This window comes from Diadema antillarum, unplaced genomic scaffold (assembly GCF_040938485.1).
Source record: "Diadema antillarum isolate AM-2024a unplaced genomic scaffold, OU_Dant_1.0 seq00000301_RagTag, whole genome shotgun sequence".
In the NCBI taxonomy this organism is placed as follows: Eukaryota; Metazoa; Echinodermata; class Echinoidea; order Diadematoida; family Diadematidae; genus Diadema; species Diadema antillarum.
In genome coordinates, this window is record NW_027271324.1 from 305,676 (window position 1) to 325,724 (window position 20,049).

General features: G+C 38.9%; 1 protein-coding gene across 1 annotated transcript in view; it reads right to left on the bottom strand.

Annotated features, from left to right (window-relative positions):
- The window catches only part of LOC139730309 (solute carrier organic anion transporter family member 4A1-like), a 232,162-nt gene that overhangs the window by 47,172 nt on the left and 164,941 nt on the right, over positions 1–20,049 (bottom strand). Inside the window, exon 6 of the mRNA XM_071641184.1 lies at positions 1,280–1,534. Coding sequence (XP_071497285.1) covers positions 1,280–1,534 — 255 coding nt within the window. The remainder of the gene's footprint in view (positions 1–1,279; positions 1,535–20,049) is intronic.

Below are 20,049 nucleotides of genomic sequence, written 5' to 3' on the forward strand. Positions count from 1 at the left end.
CAATTGAATGACACCAAATTCTTTAATTTGGGTTTATGCGTTATGATTTGAGGACCATTTATGTCAACCCTTGCAATTTTTAAAATGTGATCATTTTGCACTCTCAGAGATACCGAAACCAGCAAGAATTCGGCTTGCCATAGAACCAGTAGCGTTCACAATGCGTGGAATGTGGGGCGGAAGGTGTAATTGTTATTGTCCGTTATTATTGTGAATAATGTGAATGTCATTGTGAATATCATTGTGAATGCTACTGGCTCTATGGCAAGCCTAATTCTCGCTGGTTTCGGTATCTCTGAGAGTGCAAAATGATCACATTTTGAAAATTTCAAGGGTTCACAAAAATGGTCCTAAAATCATAACATATTAACCAAAATTAAAGAACTTGGTGTCATTCTATTGGAAAAAAGAAATGGCCTCTCTAACAGTGTGCAAAATAATGACATATTTGCAACAATATTGCTGAAATTAAAGATCTGAGGTGTTCCGTTCTTTCTGGGCCACCCTGTATAGTGTCGAGCTCATGGACCTTTATTTTTTTGTTCAGTGCCGAGCTTTTGTGGACCTTATTTGCCTAGTGTTGAGCTCGTTGGCCTTATTTGCTTAGTGTCTAGCTTCTGAACCTCTTTTACTTAGTGTCTAGTTCGTGGGTTGTATGATTTGTGGGTGTAAGACTTATCAACATCTTTTTCAATGTCTAGTGAACCTTGACTCATGGGTGTTTAGCTCGGGGGATGACTACAAAAATATCTCACATGCAACTGTGATTGCTCACAAGTATGACTATAACATCGAACACAATTTCCCTACATAGACAAAAAAAGGCTTGAGAGCGCGAAATTTTGCCGAGCGTATAATCTAAGTTAGACGTTTTATATCTTATCTAGTTTTTACACCATGTTAACAAATTCATCACGTTCTTAAAAAAGGGGGGAGGAATCAAATGACACAGTACATGAAAACTTGAATACCTCAGTAAAAATTGCATTTTCATCCCTTGATAAAAGTTGTATCTCGGCGAAAAAAAAATCCCCTTAATTTCCATTCTCACAAGGCCAAAAAAAAAAAAAAAAAAAAATCGTAGTCCGCAAAGACCGAAACGAGGAGTCTGTAGGAAGGTGCACACACAGTTGCTATGCAATAAGTAACGGTTGAACTTGTATTGGAAACCTAAAGTGGCAGTTTTCACATTTCTTTTTAAAGACTTCATTGCAATTGAAGGGAGGGAGAGGAGGAATAGGATGAGTGGTATGAAAAAAATATGAGAAAGTGCACTTACCAACATACATGCCCACATCGCGTGGACTGATACCGAATTGAATCTCAAAGAATTTTGGAAAGAAGAGGAAAAGTCCGGCAGAGATGAAATATTCGGTCACTGCGATGAAGCAAAGGCCCATAAAAGGAATATTTGTGAATATCTTTGCAAGAGCATTAGGCAAGTCTTTCATCGAGTTCCCAAAGCCAGGACGAGAATAAAACTCGCTCCCCTTCTGAGCCTGGTTCCGGCGCTGTTCTAGCATGGCTTTCGTACCTATGGATTAAAACAAAAATATATGTAATGGAAACAGTTTAAGGCAAGATCTTCATGGCGCAATTCCATTTCACTGTAAACATGACGTTAAAAGATGGAGTCAAATTAAGCAAAAGTCAATTGAGGTTTTGTTCAAAATTGGTTGTATATATTACAAGAAAGTTTTATGTTTCCACTAAATGGTGACATTGCTCACAACCTTATATGCCAAAAAAAAAAACCACACCACAAAACACAAACACTGAGGTCCGATGTATTTGGTCGTATTGTATGTAATTATACATGTATATGTATGTATATAATATATACATATATGTATATAATATATACATATATATATATATATCTGACAAACATGAATAACCTTTCTCGAGATAGAGCCAATCGCTAGAAAATTTGTGTGCCGAAATAAAGAGTGTTGGTGATTACAGCATTAATTGGGTTTCAGTTTTATTTTGGATATTATAACGCCACCACGTGGACAACTTACTCAATGTACGTATATATATATGGTGATTACAGCATTAGTTGGGTTTCAGTTTTATTTTGGATATTATAACGCCACCACGTGGACAACTTACTCAATGTACGTATATATATATATATATAACAGCAATTGGTTTCTGCTCGGAGTCCAAGAAAATATAGATTCACAACAGTAGTTCAATATGAAAACTTCGTGAGAGACGTAGTTTTGACGAATTTTCGCCCATAGGGCTTTGTCAAGTCAATGGCAGATTTTCTTTTGAAGCAGATATAAATCAAAACGAGACATGAAACTCGTCACTGTAAAAGAGGAGTTAGGTGATACGCTGGGAGTCATCAGATATCGGTCACCTGTGATCGACAACGAAAGCAATGTAATATAGCGACTTTAGGTTATATTGCTGCAATAATATATTAGGGATGTCGAATTTTTTGTACCTTTATAATTCAAATCAAATAATGTTATTGTTTCTATCATGCAAACCACGTGGAAAGTCCCTTGCGTGTGTCTGCGTGTGCAAGTAGGCCTAGGCCTGAGTATATTAACAGGTTATCTTAGTACAGTGTATCTCTACCATGTCGTCCTTGACATGAACAAATTGAAACACGGCAATAAAGTGTTTTAAAGATCATATTGATATTCGTCTTTTCAAATATGAACTTTGACCCTTATTTGCATAACCAAAATTGTTATATCTAATCTTGTTGTCAGTTATAGAATATCAGTTGGAAGACATCTTACAACTACACGCCTGTGAAATTTTCCAGGAGTAAAGCCAATAAAGCCTCCAATACAAAACAGAGGGAAATAAAGCGAGTGCGTGTGTTTACATGACAATGTGATTTATACCTGGACCAAAATGCATTACCTCAATTTATCAAAGAAAAAATGAAAGGAGAAACAATTTTCGCTTTGCATCGTATAAACTTCGAAACTTCACGGGCCCAACGTACGGCTCTCTCGAAAGAGACATCGCCTTTAACCACGTAACTATAGGTCTCCTCGAACCAAGAGTGTGGAACGTAAGCTTATACGTGAAAGATAAATCATGACGATCACCCGTGACCGACACATATTCAAAGGGGACAGATAGAAGTGGAAGGAGTACAAAGTATATGTTTATTGTCTCAGCAATTCCAAAGCCATTACACCTTTACATATTGGCATAGCATAATTTCGCTTCTGAAATCAATGGTATTACTCATGCATCATTGCTTGCATAGTGCATAAACTTTGCTTCATAAACTTTTAGTGATACGTGTAATAACATAATTCTGTAATTCCATCAGCAATGATTGACTTCATAAAGAAGAAAGATATATCAAATTGAACGCTTAGCACGTATAACTCAGGGGGATTATAGCCGGATACTCTGTTCTTCACTGCCCAGATGCCAACAACACGCATCACCTACGGCTTCGCAAAGAGAAACAGCCATGAGGAAAATAAAAGTTTTGCCTTTTCTTTGGCAGAACGACACACAACCCCTTCAAACACAATATAATTGGCAGGGAGGGACATGAAAAAGCACATTACTAATACTAAACAGTGATGCCTTCCACTCATGTGGCACGAAATACCTCTATAGCAACATAAAACCTGTCTACAACTCCGTTATTGGGCAAACAATAACAACTTGAAATATCAAAGAGATGAGCGAGACGCTATACACCTGGCCTAGAATTAAATAATTCAGTTCTCATTTCTACTCAAGTTGGTATTATGTAAATGCACAAATTCCCACCTACAGTATAACAAAAACAAACGTAGCGAAAAGGGAAAAGAAAACGAGAGGTGTCAGAAGGAAAGCTGCTCAACTGCAATTTATAACCTTGCGTGTGACAAGTGAAGCAAATGAATTAGATGTTATAGCAGTGTTAGAACAGACTTTAATAGACAGACAATGTCAAATTTAAAAACCATCAACTTAATGTCAGAGAAGAACTTTAACAAGATGCATTGGCCTCAATTGCGCGGCCGAGCCTCGCAATTTTGTCCGTTTACACTGCTGTGCTCGGCCGCGCTTTTACTTCAAACCTTTCAATATTTTGTCGTAGTGGCGCTCTGCTTGCAAACAAACGCAATTTAAAATTGTCTGGTTTTCAGACCCTTTGCCAACTGAATTCCGTGGCGACAAAGTCGCCGTTCGGGCAAAGGCCTTTGCCGAAGGAAAAAATCCTTCGCAGGGCAAAACCACCTTAAACTATATTACTTTTCGACGTTGAGGGGGTTAATATCCCGAATAGCGAAAGATACAGGCAGAGGGTTTGGAAGCCAGACTAAAATTGGCCGCGCATTTGGCCCAGTTTGCGCTTACACTGAGAAAAGGCCGGGCTCGGCTGCGGCCGAGACCACCTCCAGAGTGAGGCCAAATGCGAGGCCAATTTTGGCCTCGCATTTGGCCTTTTGCGCGTTTACACTGAAGCGGGGCTGGGCCCCGCAATTTTGTCCGTTTACACTGCCGGGCTCGGCCGCGCTTTTGATTCTAACCTTTCAATATTTTGTCGTAGTGGCGCTCTGCTTATAAACAAATGCAATTTGGTATTGTTTGGTTTTCAGACCCTTTGCCAAATGAATTCCGTGGCGACGAAGTCGCCGTTCGGGCAAAGGCCTTTGCCGAAGGAAAGAATCCTTTGCAGGACAAAACCACCTTAAACTATACTAGTTTTTGACGTTGAGGGGGTTAATATCCTGAATAGCGAAAGATACAGGCAGAGGGTTTGGAAGCCAGACTAAAATTGGCCGCGCAATTGGCCGCGCATTTGGCCCAGTTTGCGTTTACACCAAGAAAAGGCCGGGCTCGGCCGCGGCTCGGCTGCGGCCGAGACCACCTCCAGAGCGAGGCCAAATGCGAGGCCAATTTTGGCCTCGCATTTGGCCTTTTGCGCGTTTACACTGAAGCGGGGCTGGGCACGGCCGCGGCCGAGCCTCGTACTGTAAACGGGGTCCAGGTCAACTAAACTGGACCACAATTGAGGATAGGTGGAAGCTTCAAAGGTGGAAACTGGTTTATAGGGCACCAAATGGGAATGCTCCAGAGTACCTGTCACTCTTGTTTCAGAAAGCTTGTAATACGCACAACTACCAGACTAGATCAGCAGTCTCTGACGGGCTAATAGTAACTAGAGCTCGAACTAATGCTGGGAAACAGTCTTTTTCATACACCGGAGCACTCGAATGGAACAGTTTACCAATAAACTTAAGGCATGCCCCATCTAAACATTCATTCTCAGCCCAATTTTGGAGGGCACACCACTGTGCCCAAGTATAGTTCTGCTGTTGTTGTTTTTTTAAGTAGGTAGGGGAAATTCAAGGATATGAGGATGTAATGCGTAACATAATATTTGTTACATTTTGAGTTTAATATATATTAGTATATAGTATGTTAACATATATACAGATTTGATACTGCAAACTTGATTTTGATGTTGGTATTGTATAATTATCATGTGTCTACTTGTATATATGTGTTCATGCAGGGCCTCCAAGAACAACAGTGTTAAACCCACTGATGGAGCCACCCTGTGAAAATAAACATATAAATAAATAAATAAATAAATAAATGAATAAACCGTAACTTAAATCGCTGCTCTACTACTCGGCCACGGAACATCCACACACACAAAAAAGTTAGGGGAAAGAAACAACTTTAAATATAACATTCTTAGATAAAAAGAAAAGAAAAGGAAAATGTCCACGTAAGGATAACAAACGTGCCCGCATGAACATACATTGTATTGGTAGACGGGAAAACGGTCTTGATGCAAATGATTGTCTCATTAATTTAAAAGTAATGATTCCTTTACCACCACCATAACCACACCACAATGACGTCTCTGAAATCAATGGTAGCACTCATGTACATGTGATTGCATCGTGCATTAACTTTCCTTTTCCTAAATTACCAGTGGAACGTGCCATATCATATTGTGTAATTCGATCAGTAGTTATTGACTTCAAAGAAGAAAGATAATGCATCAAATTGAACGCTTACCACATTGTTCACGGTGATTCTAGTTTGATACTAATCTGTTCTATTGTCCCAGATGCCAACAATACATATGACCAACGGCTACTAGTGAAATAGCCATGACGAAAATAAACAACAGAGAACCCCGTCATACGCACTACACAGGGCAGGGTGTGGCACGAAATACCTCATATAATATAAAGCAATATCAAGCCCATTCCTTTCCTGCCTGTCTATAACTCCGTTATTGGGTCAAACAATAACAACCTGGGATTTCAAAGAGGTGGGCGAGGCGCCATACACCTGGGCTAGAGTTAATTCATTCAGTTGCCATTCCTGCTCCACTTGAGTTACATAAATTATGTTCCGACCCGTCCTGTCACAGTATAAGAGGAACAAACGTAGAGAAAAGGAAAGAGAAAACGAAAGGTGGCAAGATGACAAATGAAGCAAATCCAACCTCCAACCTCCGACACAAAACAAGGGAAATAGAGTGGCTGTGTTCGTGGGGTGTGTATACTTGATGATATAATGCGATAAATGACATCGGAGTGAAGCTGAACTGCACAAAAAAAAAAACAGGAAAATAAATGAAAAATAAAGAAAAAGAAAGAAAAAAACTAAATAGCGTCCTGCGGGACTCGAACTTATCGTCCTCCGGTATGGCATCATCAATATGCAGCGCGCTAAGCGTTTGCGCCACACGGTTCTCCCGAAGCAAAACTTAAATTTATATACCATTTACAACACAAATTTACTGTGATATTGAAATATTTGCCCTGATAAAGGTGTCTGAACGATATTTCAATGTCAAATTACGAAGATTTGTTGTCTCAGCTAAAACATATTTGACTTTCAAATGAAATAGAGCAAAAATCAAACGTGCCCACGTTCATGAACCACTGACGTGAACATGCACTGTGCAATTTATTGCTAGCCGGGAATGCATCTTCACGTGACCGCGATTGACTTTGATGGCGCTATGCCATTTCTAGCAGAGCGGGTTTCTAGCAATGGGTAGGGCGGTTCGATTAAGGTGTATACAGCTGCATAGATAAATCACCAAGCGTTCTATGATGGCGCTATTCAACTTCCCACAACTGGCTGCGTGGATTCGATCAATATATAGCAGCAAAGATAAATCGGGAATCGTTTCGTCCAGATTCCATTCTCATTTTCAGCTTTACACTACAAAATTGTCAACATGATGTGGATATTTGAAAAAATAAAATGCATGATTACTACAGCTTATTGTCTCAGGCACAATATACTCAAGTTTTACAAGACATAGAGCAAAATCAACTGAGATACAGGTGCTAGAACATAGTCAAGTCAATGCATGGTTGTGAAAAAAGTCACCTCCCGTAGACATACATACATACATACAATTTCTATAGCGCCGTTCTCCACTTTGATTAAATGCTCAAGGCGCTTTACAATTGTACATCAAAGCAAACAGATTGAAAATACAAGTACATCACAGTAATAGAAGAAGGATGAAGAAGCAGAAAAAAAAAGACATGAAAGTTACATAACACGTAAATTTGGCTGAGTTTTTGCCCTTAATCACAATTTCCAGTATGATGACGTCATCAAATTGCAAAACAATGACATGGACTTGAAAGGTAAATTTTCAAAGTACAACCTAGCCGAATGTCGGATAATATTGAGCTAGAATAACAGAAATACGAGCAAATGAATGTCAGAAACAGTACCTCAACAAAAAGGATTCCACTTTTTTGCTTTAAGATGACGGTATGATGACGTCATCGAGTTGTCCTTGAAATGTTATTTACAATTCATATGCTTTTGTAATATGCAATAAAAACATAGGGTTGCTGGACATTTTAAAGAGTTATGGCGAAATAAACAAAGACATGTTTTTTCGCTATATTTGCACATAGACCAGCGTGCGGATTTTTCATTTTGCATTCTTTTGTTATAGGTCAAAATCGATCGAAAATCAATGGATAATGTTACGTAATGTATCAGGAATCCAAATCAGTCGAAAAAAGTGCATTTTCATGTTGCTTACGCCCTGTGCGCGCGAAAACGCGCTAACGGACGCGTACGCGCGGAATTTTTTGAAACGCTTAAAATTGCCTGAAACTTCGAGAAAACCGGTCGGGAAGTCGTTTTGAGCATTTTAAATTTTTGACGCGGTCGTACGCACGCGTCATGATGACCTGTGTGATTAGAAGAGTACTGGACGATTAGGCGTGAATTGAACTTTGTGTTAACCGAAATTGATGAAGAAATGATATTTAGTTATGAAGTTAAGATCGATCATGTGACATTATCTAAAAATCACAAAATGGTGCCTAGATGACGTCAGAGATGTGTTATCGTCATGAAAATGTTATTGTCGCTAGATGTTGTAATGAGATATGTTGACTGAAAATTTCATGTTATTCCGTCATGTCATTGTTGAGATATACACGACACAAAATGTGTCAGAAAGAAAGAGGAATTAAAAAAAAAAAGAGATGTGAAACCCGTCACTCTGAAGACGAGTTAGGCGATACGCTGGGTGGTGATCAGATGTCAATCATCCGTGATCGACAATGAGGAGAATGTGATATAGCGCCTTAAAGTTATATTGAGATCTGTAGTTGAATTTTTTGTAACTACATAATTCAGATCACATTTTTTTTTTTCTGTCACACAAACTTATTGGAAATTTCGTGCGTGTGCGACTAAGTCGATTTCCAGGCTTTTTGAGTACGTACAGTTCATTTACCAAGTGGTCTTCGACACAAATAAATTAAAATACGACAGTAAAGTGCTTTAATAATCATCTTGACTTTAACATTGGCCTTTTCAAATATGACCTTTGCCTTTATGTGTATAACCAATATGACTATCTCTAATCTTTCTGTCATTATATAATATGATCAGTTGGGAGAGCTCTTACAGCTACAAGCCTGTGAGATTTACCAGTAGTAAAAGCAATGAAGCCTCCAATAAAAAACAGAGGGATATATACAGAGAGTGTGTCTGTTTACATGAGAATGTGATTTATGCCTGGACGAAAGTGGTATTACCTCAATTAAAGAAAAAAAAAAAACCAAGAACACAAACTCTTTTGCTTTGCATTCTATGAGGTTATTATTTGAAACTTCATGGGCCCAAACGAACGGCTCCGGCGAAAGAGACAGCACCTTTAACCACGTAACTATAGGTCTCTTCGAACCAAGAGTATGGAACGTAAGCTTATACGTGAATGATGATTTATGACGATCACCCGTGATCGACACATATTGAAAGGGGACAGTTAGAAGTGGAAGGAGTACGAAGTATATTCTCTCATTAATTCAAAATCAATGGCGCCCTGACATAATAGGCATACCATAATTTCGCCTCTAAAATCAATGGTAGGACTCATGCACCATTACTTGTTTTGTGCATAAACTTTGCTTCATAAGCTTGAGTGAAACGTGTCATAACATAGTTCTGTAATTCCATCAGCAGTGATTGACATAATAAAAAAGCAAGGTATATCAAATTGAACGCTTAGCACTTAACTTAGGGGGATTATAGCATGATACTCTGTTCTTTACTGCCCAGATGCCACCAACACCAATCACCGACGGCTACGCATAGAGAAACAGCCGTGGCGAAAATAAGACTTTTGCATTTTCATAGGCAGAATGACACAGAATCCCTTCAAACACACTATACTTGGCAGGGTGTGGCATGAAAGAGCTCTTTACTAATACTAAGCAGTGCATACCTTCCACTCATGTGGCACGAGGTACCTCTATAGCAACATAAAGCCTGTCTACAACTCCGATGGTCGAACAATAACAACCTGAAATTTCACAGAGATGAGCGAGACGCTATACACCTGGCCTAGAGTTAATCAATTCAGTTCTCATTCCAAATACTCAAGTTGGGTTATATTAATGGAAACATTCACATCTGCAGTATAACAAAAAGAAACGTAGCGAAAAGGGAAGAGAAAACGACAGGTGGCAAAAGGAAAACTGCACAACTGTGATTTTATAATCCTCTGTGATACAAGTGAAGCAAGTGTATTAGATGTTATAACTGACAAATAGACAGACCAGGTAGAATTTAAAAACCATCAACTTAATGTCAGAGATGAAACTAACTTACAAAATGCAGTAAACCGTGACGTAAATCGCTGCTCTACCACTCGGCCTAGGAACATCCACACACACACATACACACACACACACACACACATGTTATGGGAAAGAAACAACTTAAAATACGAGACATGAAACTCGTCACTGTAAAAGACGAGTTAGGTGATACACTGGGAGTCATCAGATATCGGTCACCTGTGATCGACAACGAAAACAATGAAATATAGCAACTTCAAGTTATATTGCTGCAATAATATGTCAGTAAAGTCGAACTTTTTGCACCTTTGTAATTCAGATAAATGTGTTTATAACAATGGCAAACCACATGGAAAGTCCCGTGCGTGTGTCTGCGTGTGTAATTAGGCCTAAGTAGATTAACAGGTTTTCTTAGTACAGTGTATCTGTGCCATGCCGTCCTTGACACGAACAAATTGAAACATGGCAATAAAGTGCTTCAAAGATCTTGACTTTAATATTGGTGACATCGGAGTAAAGCTGAACTGCCTAAGAAAAGAAGAAAAATAAAGAAAGCCCTTACAGCTACAAGACTGTGAAATTTTCCAGCAGTAAAAGCAACGAAGCGTCCAATACAAAACAAAGACAAATAGAGAGAGTGTGTGTTTGTTTACATGACAATGTGATTTGTACCTGGGCCGAAAGCGGTATTACCTCAATTGAAATAAAGAAAGAGACATCGCTTCTAACCACGTAACTAAACGGTAAGTCTCCTCGAACCAAGAGTGTGGAACGTAAGCTTCTACGTGAGAGATGAATCATGACGATCACCCGTGACCAACATATTTTCAAAGGGGGTAATTAGAAGTGGAAGGAGTGCCAAGCATATTGTCTGAGCAATTCCAAAGCAATGACACCCTTACATTTAGGCATACCGTAATTTCGCCTCTGAAATCAATGGTATTAATCATGCACCATTGCTTCCATAGTCCATAAACTTTGCTTTACAAACTTTCAGTGAAACGTGTAATAACACAATTCTGTAATTCCATCAGCAATGATTGACTTCATAAAGAAGAAAGATATATCAAATTGAACGCTTAGCACGTATAACTCAGGGGGATTATAGCCGGATACTCTGTTCTTCACTGCCCAGATGCCAACAACACGCATCACCTACGGTTACGTATAGAGAAACAGCCATGAGGAAAATAAAAGTTTTGCCTTTTCTTTGGCAGATCGACACACAACCCCTTCAAACACACTATAATTGGCAGGGAGGGACATGAAAAAGTTCATTACTAATACTAAACAGTGATGTCTTCCACTCATGTGGCACAAGATACCACCACAGTAACATAAAACCTGCCTACAACTCCGTTATTGGCTCAAAGAATAACAACCTGAAATATCAAAGAGATGAGCGAGACGCTATACACCTGGCTTAGAGTTAATTAATCCAGTCCTCATTCCCAGTCAAGTTGGTGTTATGTAAATACAAACATTCCCACCTACAGTGAAAAAAAAAAAAACAACGTAGCGAAAAGGGCAGAGAAAACGAGGTGGCAAAAGTTAAACTGCACAACTGCAATTTATCACCTTACGTGTGACAAGTGAAGTAAATGTATTACATGTTATAGCAGTGTTTTTTAAAGCATTAACAGAAAAAAAAAACAGAGGACAGACAATGTCAAATTAAAAAAAAATCATCTTAATGTAACAGAAGATGCTAAACAAGATGCATTAAAAAGTATCTTAAAGGACAAGTCCACCTTCATATACATAAGGATTGAGAGAATGCAGCAATATTAGTAGAACGCATCAGTGAAAGTTTGAGGAAAATTGGACAATCCGTTCAAAAGTTACGAATATCTTAAGTGATCTGCGCAGTCACTGCTGGAAGAGAAGACTACTACAGTGTATGATGTCACATGCGTACAACTATATAAGGAAAATAGAAAGAGAATTTCACAAAACTTTACTTTTTGAATAAAGTGCACAGTTCTTCAACTTGCTACTAACGTATGTTGAGGATAATATTATTCCCCATGCCTTCTGAAAGAGAGAAGTCGAGTGTTCTTTTGTTATGCGAGAAAAATGGAAATATGTTGAATTTTCTTTATTCTTTCTTTATATCGTTGTACTCATGTGACATCACAAGCTATTGTAGTCTTTTCATCCAGCTGTGACTGAGAAGAAACTTCAAAAATTCATAACTTTTTAACGGATTGTCCGATTTTGCTCAAACTCTCACTGATGTGTTCTACTAATATTGCTGCATTCACTCAACCCACATGTCTATGAAGGTGAACTTGTCCTTTAAATAGCTGCTCTACTACTCGTCCACGGAACATCCAAAAAAAAAGGTTATGGGAGAGAAACAAGTTTAAATAAAACATTCTTGAATTAAAAAAAAAGAAAAAGAAAAATAATATGTCAGGTTTACAAAAGATGGGAATTAAGTGTTGATGCAAATGATTGTCTCATTAATTTAAAAGCAAAGATTCCTTTACCACCACCAGTACCACACCCCAATGACGTCTCTGAAATAAATGGTAGCACTCATGCACATGCGACTTCATCATGATTAATAAGTATACAGTGCATTTACCAAGTTGTCGTCTACACGAACAAATTGAAACATGAGAATAAAGTGTTTCGATAATCATCTCGACTTTAACATTGGCCTTTTTAGATATGACCTTTGACCCTTATTTGCATAACTAATATGACTACCTCTAATCTCGTTGTTATCTATAATATGATCAGTTGAGAGAGCTCTTACAGCTATATACAAGCCTGTGAGATTTACCAGCAGTAAAAGCAATGAAGCCTCCAATACAAAACAAAGGGATATATAGCGTGTGTATGTGTTTACATGACAATGTGATTTATACCTGGACGAAAGTGGCGTTACCTCAATTAAAGAAAAAAAAAAGAGCAAAGGAAAAGCAATTTTTGCTTTGTATCCTATGAGGTTAATCATTCGAAACTTCACGGGCCCAAACGTACGGCTCCGGCGAAAGAGACAGCGCCTTTAACCACGTAACTATAATAGGTCTCCTCGAGCCAAAAGAGTGTGGAACGTAAGCTTATACGTGAATGAAAATTTATGACGATCACCCGTGATCGAGACACATTCAAAGGGGACAGTTAGAAGAGGAAGGAGCGCTAAGCATTTTGTCTCATTAATTCCAAATCAATGACGCCCTTATATTATTATAGGCACACCATAATTTCGCCTCTTAAATCAATGGTAGGACTCTTGCACAATTACTTGTATAGTGCATAAACTTTGCTTTATAAGCTTTTAGTGAAACGTGTCATACCATAATTTTGTAATTCCATGAGTGGTCATTGACTTCATAAAGAATAAAGATATATAAATTGAACGCTTAGCACCGAACTCAGGGGGATTACATCATGATACTCGGTCCTCTACTGTCCAGATGCCAACAATACCCATCACCAACGGCTACGCATAGAGATACAACCATGACGAAAAAAAGTTTTGCCTTTTCATAGGCAGAACGACACAGTGCCCTTTCAAGCACAATACACTTGGTGGTGTGAAAGAGCTCTTTACTAATACTAAATAGCATATGCGTTCCACTCATATGGCACGAGATACCTCTATAGCAACAAAAAGCCTGTCTACAACTCCGTTGGTCGAACAATGACAACCTGAAATTTCAAAGAGATAAGCGAGACGCTATACACTTGGCCTAGAGTTAATTAATACAATTCTCATTCCTACTTCAAGTTGAGTTATGTTAATGTAAACATTTCCATCTGCAGTATAGCAAAAACAAATAGGAGTGAAAAGGAAAGATAAAACGAGAGGTGACAAGAGGAAAACTGCACAAATGCAATCTACACCCCTACCTGTTACAAGTGGATAGCAAATGTATTCGGTGTTATAGCAGTATTTTTTTACAGACAAATAGACAGACAATGTCAAATTTAAAAACCATCAGTTTAATGTCAGAGAAGATGCTTAACAAGATGCATTAAAACCGTAATTAAATCACTGCTCCACTACGCGGCCACGGAACATCCAACTTGATATCCAACAAAAAAAAATGTTAGGGGAAAGAAACAACTTTAAATATAACATTCTTGAATTAAAAAACAAGAAAAAGAAAATGTCCACGTCAGGATAAAAAAAAACACACCGCACGAACATGCATTATATTCTATAGGGGAATGTGGTCTTGATGCAAATGATTGTCTCATTAATTTAAGAGGAATGATTCTCTTACCACCACTGTACCACACAACAATGGCGTCTCCAAAATCAATGGTAGCACATATCATTGCATCGTGCATTAACTCCCTTTTCCTAAACTACCAGTGGAACGTGCCATATTATATTGTGTAATTCGATCAGTAGTGATTGATTTTAAAGAAGAAAGATAATGCAACAAATTGAACGCTTACCACATTGCTTAGGGCCATTCCAGTTTGGTACTGATGTGTTCTATTCTCCCAGATGCCAACAACACATATCACCTATGGCTAAACTAGTGAAACAGCCATGACGAAAATAAACGACAGAGAACCCCGTCATAATCACTACACTTCGAAGGGTGTTGCCCGAAATTCCTCATATAATATGAAGTAATATCAAGCCAATTCCTTCCCTGCCTGTCTTTAACTCCGTTATTGGGTCAAACAATAACAACCTGGATATTCAAAGAGATAAGCGAGATGCCATACACCTGGACTAGAGTTAATTAATTCAGTTCCCATTCCTGTTAGCTAGGTACGTACACGTTCCTACCTATCCTGCTACAGTATAGCAAGAACAAATGAAGAGAAAAGGAAAGAGAAAACGAATGGTGGCAAGCGGGGCACTGTTTCAAGGGGTAATTTACAACAGTACGCGTGACAAAATTAATGAAGCAAACCCAACCTCCAAACTCCAATACAAAACAAGGATGATAGAGTAGCTGTGTTCAGGGGGTTGGGTATACTTGATGAAATAATACGATAAATGACATCGGTGTGAAGCTGAACTGTAGAAAAAAAAAGAAATAAAAGGAAAAAGACCTGCGGGACTCGATTAACTTCTCACCTTCCGGTAGGGCATTATGAACGCGCAGCTCTCCCGAAGATCGTGTGCGAAACTTAAATCTATATACTATACACAACACGAATTTACTTTGATATTCAATTTTTTGGCGAGATACGTCTTCAAGTGACTGATGGCGCTATTCAACTTCCCACAAGTGGCCGCGTGGATTCGATCAATATACAGTTGCAAAGATAAATTGGGAATCGTTTCGTCCAGATTCCATTCTCATTTTCAGTGATCGACAACGAAAATAATGTTAAGTAGCGACTTGAAGTAATACATGTATTGAGAAACATTCGTGAAGTCCAATTCTTTATACAGTACGTCCCACATAATTCAGATGATATTGTTTCTGTCATGCAACCAAGTGAAAATTTCGTGCGTGTGTCGGCGTGTGCAAGTAAGTCGATTAGACAGGGTATGTAAATGAATGTTTACCAATAGGTCTTTATATTGTAAAAAACAACAATAACAACAGAAATCTAACATGGCGATATGGTCTTTTAAGAGTCACCTTCACTTTAACATTTGTAATTTCAAGTCCAAGTTGGCAGTGAAAGCAATGCGGTCTCCAACACAAAACAAAGAGATATTGTGTGTGTGTGTGTGTGTGTGTTTGTGTGTGCGTGCGTTTACATGAGAACGTGATTTCTACATGGACGAAGGTGTAATACTCCATTGAAGAAAAAACAAAACAAAAACTAGAAATGTCGCTATGGCGACTGATGCCTCCGCCATAATGCAGGATTCTCCCAACAGGTGTATAGTACAATGTCTTCACAATGTGTGATGACAGTTTCACATAACTGGCAAAATATCGAAATAACAGGTTTGTCAGATATATCTTGAATGTTCATTTTCCATGAAGTGGGTTTGCTATAATTGTCTATTAAAGAGTGCAGGTACACATATTTGGGGAATTGAAAATTTTTACTTGACTTCTGACCGACCTTATTATAAGTTTATGCATTGAGTATAATTTTCAAGGTATGAAGAAGGAGTGTAATTACAGTACAAAATATATCTTTTTTTTCATTTAAACCTGATCTTTGACCCTTAAACTTTGACTTTTGACCTTCTGGCTGGAAATTTCCAAGAGAATCTCCATTAGGTAATACATATGTACATATATTAAATTTTAAAACTAATAATGCAATCATTACATATACTAGTATATGAGGGAAATAGTAACATTTTGAGGAGTTGACCTTGACCTTTGACCCCCTGACTATTGACCCATGACCCCTAAATTCCCTAGATAATCCCTGCCAGTCAGTACATGCATATGTACCAAGTTCCATGAAGATACATTGAACCATTTGCGAGAAAAGTGATATTGCAACATTTTCACCTAACCTTTGACCTTTTGACCATTGACCTTATGACATGAAACTCTCTCTGGAGAATCTTTACGCAGTAGTACAAGTCTGCACTAAGTTTCAAGAAAATAAATGAGGGCATTGCATAGATATGGGGGAAATAGCAACATTTTTAGCATTTGACCTCGACCTTTTGACCTTTGACCTCTTGCCAATGTCACTAAAATCTACTCAACTAATTGTCCCATCATACATCATCCTTGGACCAAGTTTGGTGAAAGTTGCTTCATCCAGTTTTGAGTTATCACGTAAACAGGTAAATTTTAGGATTTGACCTTGATCTTTGACCTTTGACCTCTGTCCGATTTCACTGAAAAACTAATCAAGTAATTGTCCCATCATACATCATCCTCCAACAAAGTTTGGTGAAATTTGCTCCATCCAGTCTTGAGTTATCGCGTAAACGGATACAATTTCATGATTTGACCTTGACCCTTGACCTTTGACCTTTAGCCGATTTCACCCAAAATCTAATCAAATCATTGCCCCATCATACTTCATACTTGGACCAAGTTTGGTAAAATTCCAGTAAATATTACTCAAGTTATCGCGTAAACGAAAGCGGACGGACGTACGTACGGACGTACGGACGTACAGACGTACGGACGTACGTACGGACGGACGGACGGACGGACAACCCGAAAACATAATGCCTCCGGCACCACTTCGTGGCGGAGGCATAATTAGAAGTATTTTGTTTAGTGCTCTTATGGAGTTCGAACCCGCACGTGTGCAAACTCACGTCTCTGAGACGTCGCCTTTAACCTCTCGGCCATACGTCTCGACGAGAAAATATGAGGAACGTAAGCCTATGTATGTGATAGATGAATCAGGAATCGTTTCGTCCACATTCCATTCTCATTTTCAGTTCTAAGCTGCAAAATTGTCAAACTGATGAGGAGATTTGAAAAAATAAAATGCATGATAACTGCAGCTTTTTGTCTCAGCTACAACATGCTTATGTTTCAGAGGAAATGGAGCAAAATCAGCTGAGATAAAGGTACTTAAACGTTATTAAGTCAATGCATGGTTTAAAAAAAATCACCTCCCATAGACATAACACGTAAACTTGTCTGATTTGGAGTCTTTACGTTTAATCACAATTTAAAGTATGGACTTGAAAGGCAAATGTTCAAAGTACAACATATCTGAATTTGGGATAATATTGAGCTTAACATGCCGTCAATCCCTCGTTTGAGGCGAGACCCCACTTCCACGAAGCTGATGGGGTGCTATACCTCGCTAAAGATTTTTCGTTTGGGAGTTGGGAGTCGGAAGTATTTGTCCATTGCAAATTAACTTTCTGCTCAGGCGTGACAAACCTGGAGGCCAAGCCAGGGTTTAATGACTCCAGCAGCTGTCGTATTTACGTAAGAGCATGATAAGGATATCTGCCTGTGGCAGACCATTCAAAGTGAACTCAATTTTCTCTATCCTTTCTAAAGTTTTCAATTTTATATTCTATTGAGAAATTCTATGGTCATCCATTTTACATTTCGAACAAAAAAAATTGACCCGTAAATAACGAAAATACAGGAATAAGAAGGAGAGCATTGCCAGTTTGCCGGTGCTGACAATGTGTAATGCACACGTACACACACGTACACACACACGCACCATGGAGCTACATAGCCCATGCCAAAACCAAAACAATCTCCTCCTCTCGCGGTGCCCCCCCCCCCCTGTGGCGCTGTGGCGCTGACTGATGCTTAGATTAGGCCAGGGTCAAGAAACAGGTGTTTTATATCTTTGGTTTTTAAGTCATTGATTGCCAAGATACACTGGCATTATTTACGGGGTGTAGCCTCTTCAAACGAGAGAGAGATACGAGCAAATGAATGTCAGAAACAGTACCTCAACAAAAATATTTCCACTTTTTTAATTCAAAGGACGATATGATGACATTATAGAGCATTTATGGAAATTTTGATACTTGAAATTCTATCTACAATTCATGTGCTTTTGTAATATACAATAAAAACATAGGCCCGTATTCTGCTAAAAACTTAGACCCGAGTTTAAACCCACGCCTGGGTCTAAAGTGGGTTTAGGGGGTTTAAACCTGGGTTTAAACCACCAGTTTAGACCCAGGTTTAAACCCAGGTTTAATTTGTATTCTACTAAGTCCAGCTATGGTCTAAATTGGGTTTAAATTAAACCTACCCAGGAGGAGGTTTATGTCGAGTTTAAATCGAGTCTAACGATGACTGGTAAGGGTACCAGCACACAGATGAATGCCAATGGCACAAAACGAGTGGCTGGCTGGATACAGCAGCTAGCTTGCCGGCCACACGCGTGTACACACGAGATACGCCTACGTCGTTGAGAAGTAAAGAGTATCTGCAAGCTAGACAAGCACTAGTATACAAATGATGCACAGGATAGTGCGTTAGTGTAGGCGTATAGTGCACTCGAGGGTATTACAATGTAGTGCAACATGCACTCGGCTTCGCCTCGTGCATGTTTCACAATTGTAAATACCCTCGAGTGCACTATACGCCTACACTAACGCCACGAAATATTCCTGTGCATCATTTGTTTTATAAAATGGGTCGAAAATTCGAAAACTAACAGCATTTGTCAGCGTTTTTCACGTACCTTTGTGGGTCAAGACGTCCGAGGATGTTCGTCCCAAACATTTACGCACGTCGCACTCGGAAATCCCGCACATCTGCCTCCCCACGGAAGAAAGCAGTAACTGCATATCCGCTGAGCTGAGATAAATGCGATTTTGTGTTTTTCGCAGATTCTTTAAAAACACAGAAACAGTCGAAAATAATTTTGTGGTATGATTATGCACCATACCTAGTTGTCTAACAAAACCTAGGAAAAACTTGTGTTTCCGTTATTTTTTAAATGTTATTTAGGAAAATGTAGTTACTGCGGTGACTCACCCTTGATTCTGGTTGGTTTCCCCACGGAAAAAAGCAGTAACTGCACTCGGTCTACAGATGGCCAGGAGTCTGTTGTTTTCCCCTTGGAAAAAAGCAGTAACTGCACATGTCACATGACCATAGTGAGGAGAATTATTACCACCACCAGCATATAAAGTTCTTCTACTTTCTGGTTAGTCTAGATCTATAAGATCTAGGACCTAACATTAGACCTAGACTCGGTCTTGTCGCTTCTACTCTATCTAGGAATAAATGGTATTTTGTGTAACACTGCAGTAAGGTAATTGAAGTGAACGGTCTGGTACGCGGTAGACCTAGCGTTAGATGATCTAACGTTACTACTAGACTATTACTCATCTCCATTCAAAATTTCTACTCATATTTTCAGCTCACCTTGATTTTCTGGTTCCTCTGCAATTCATGATAGATTTGCAGGCATGCCTGGACTGCAGAAAATTTTCAGTCACTGTGTAACTGCATGGTTGGCACTGTCACTCAGACTGTACTGTACTGTGCATAAGTGATGACTAGACTGTGTCTGATGAATTCTGCAGTTTGCTGCAGTGTATGACATGTTGTAGGCATGCTGCAAAATTTATGCGCGCATGCAGTACGCGTATTCTGCACTCTGAGTGCGCTCA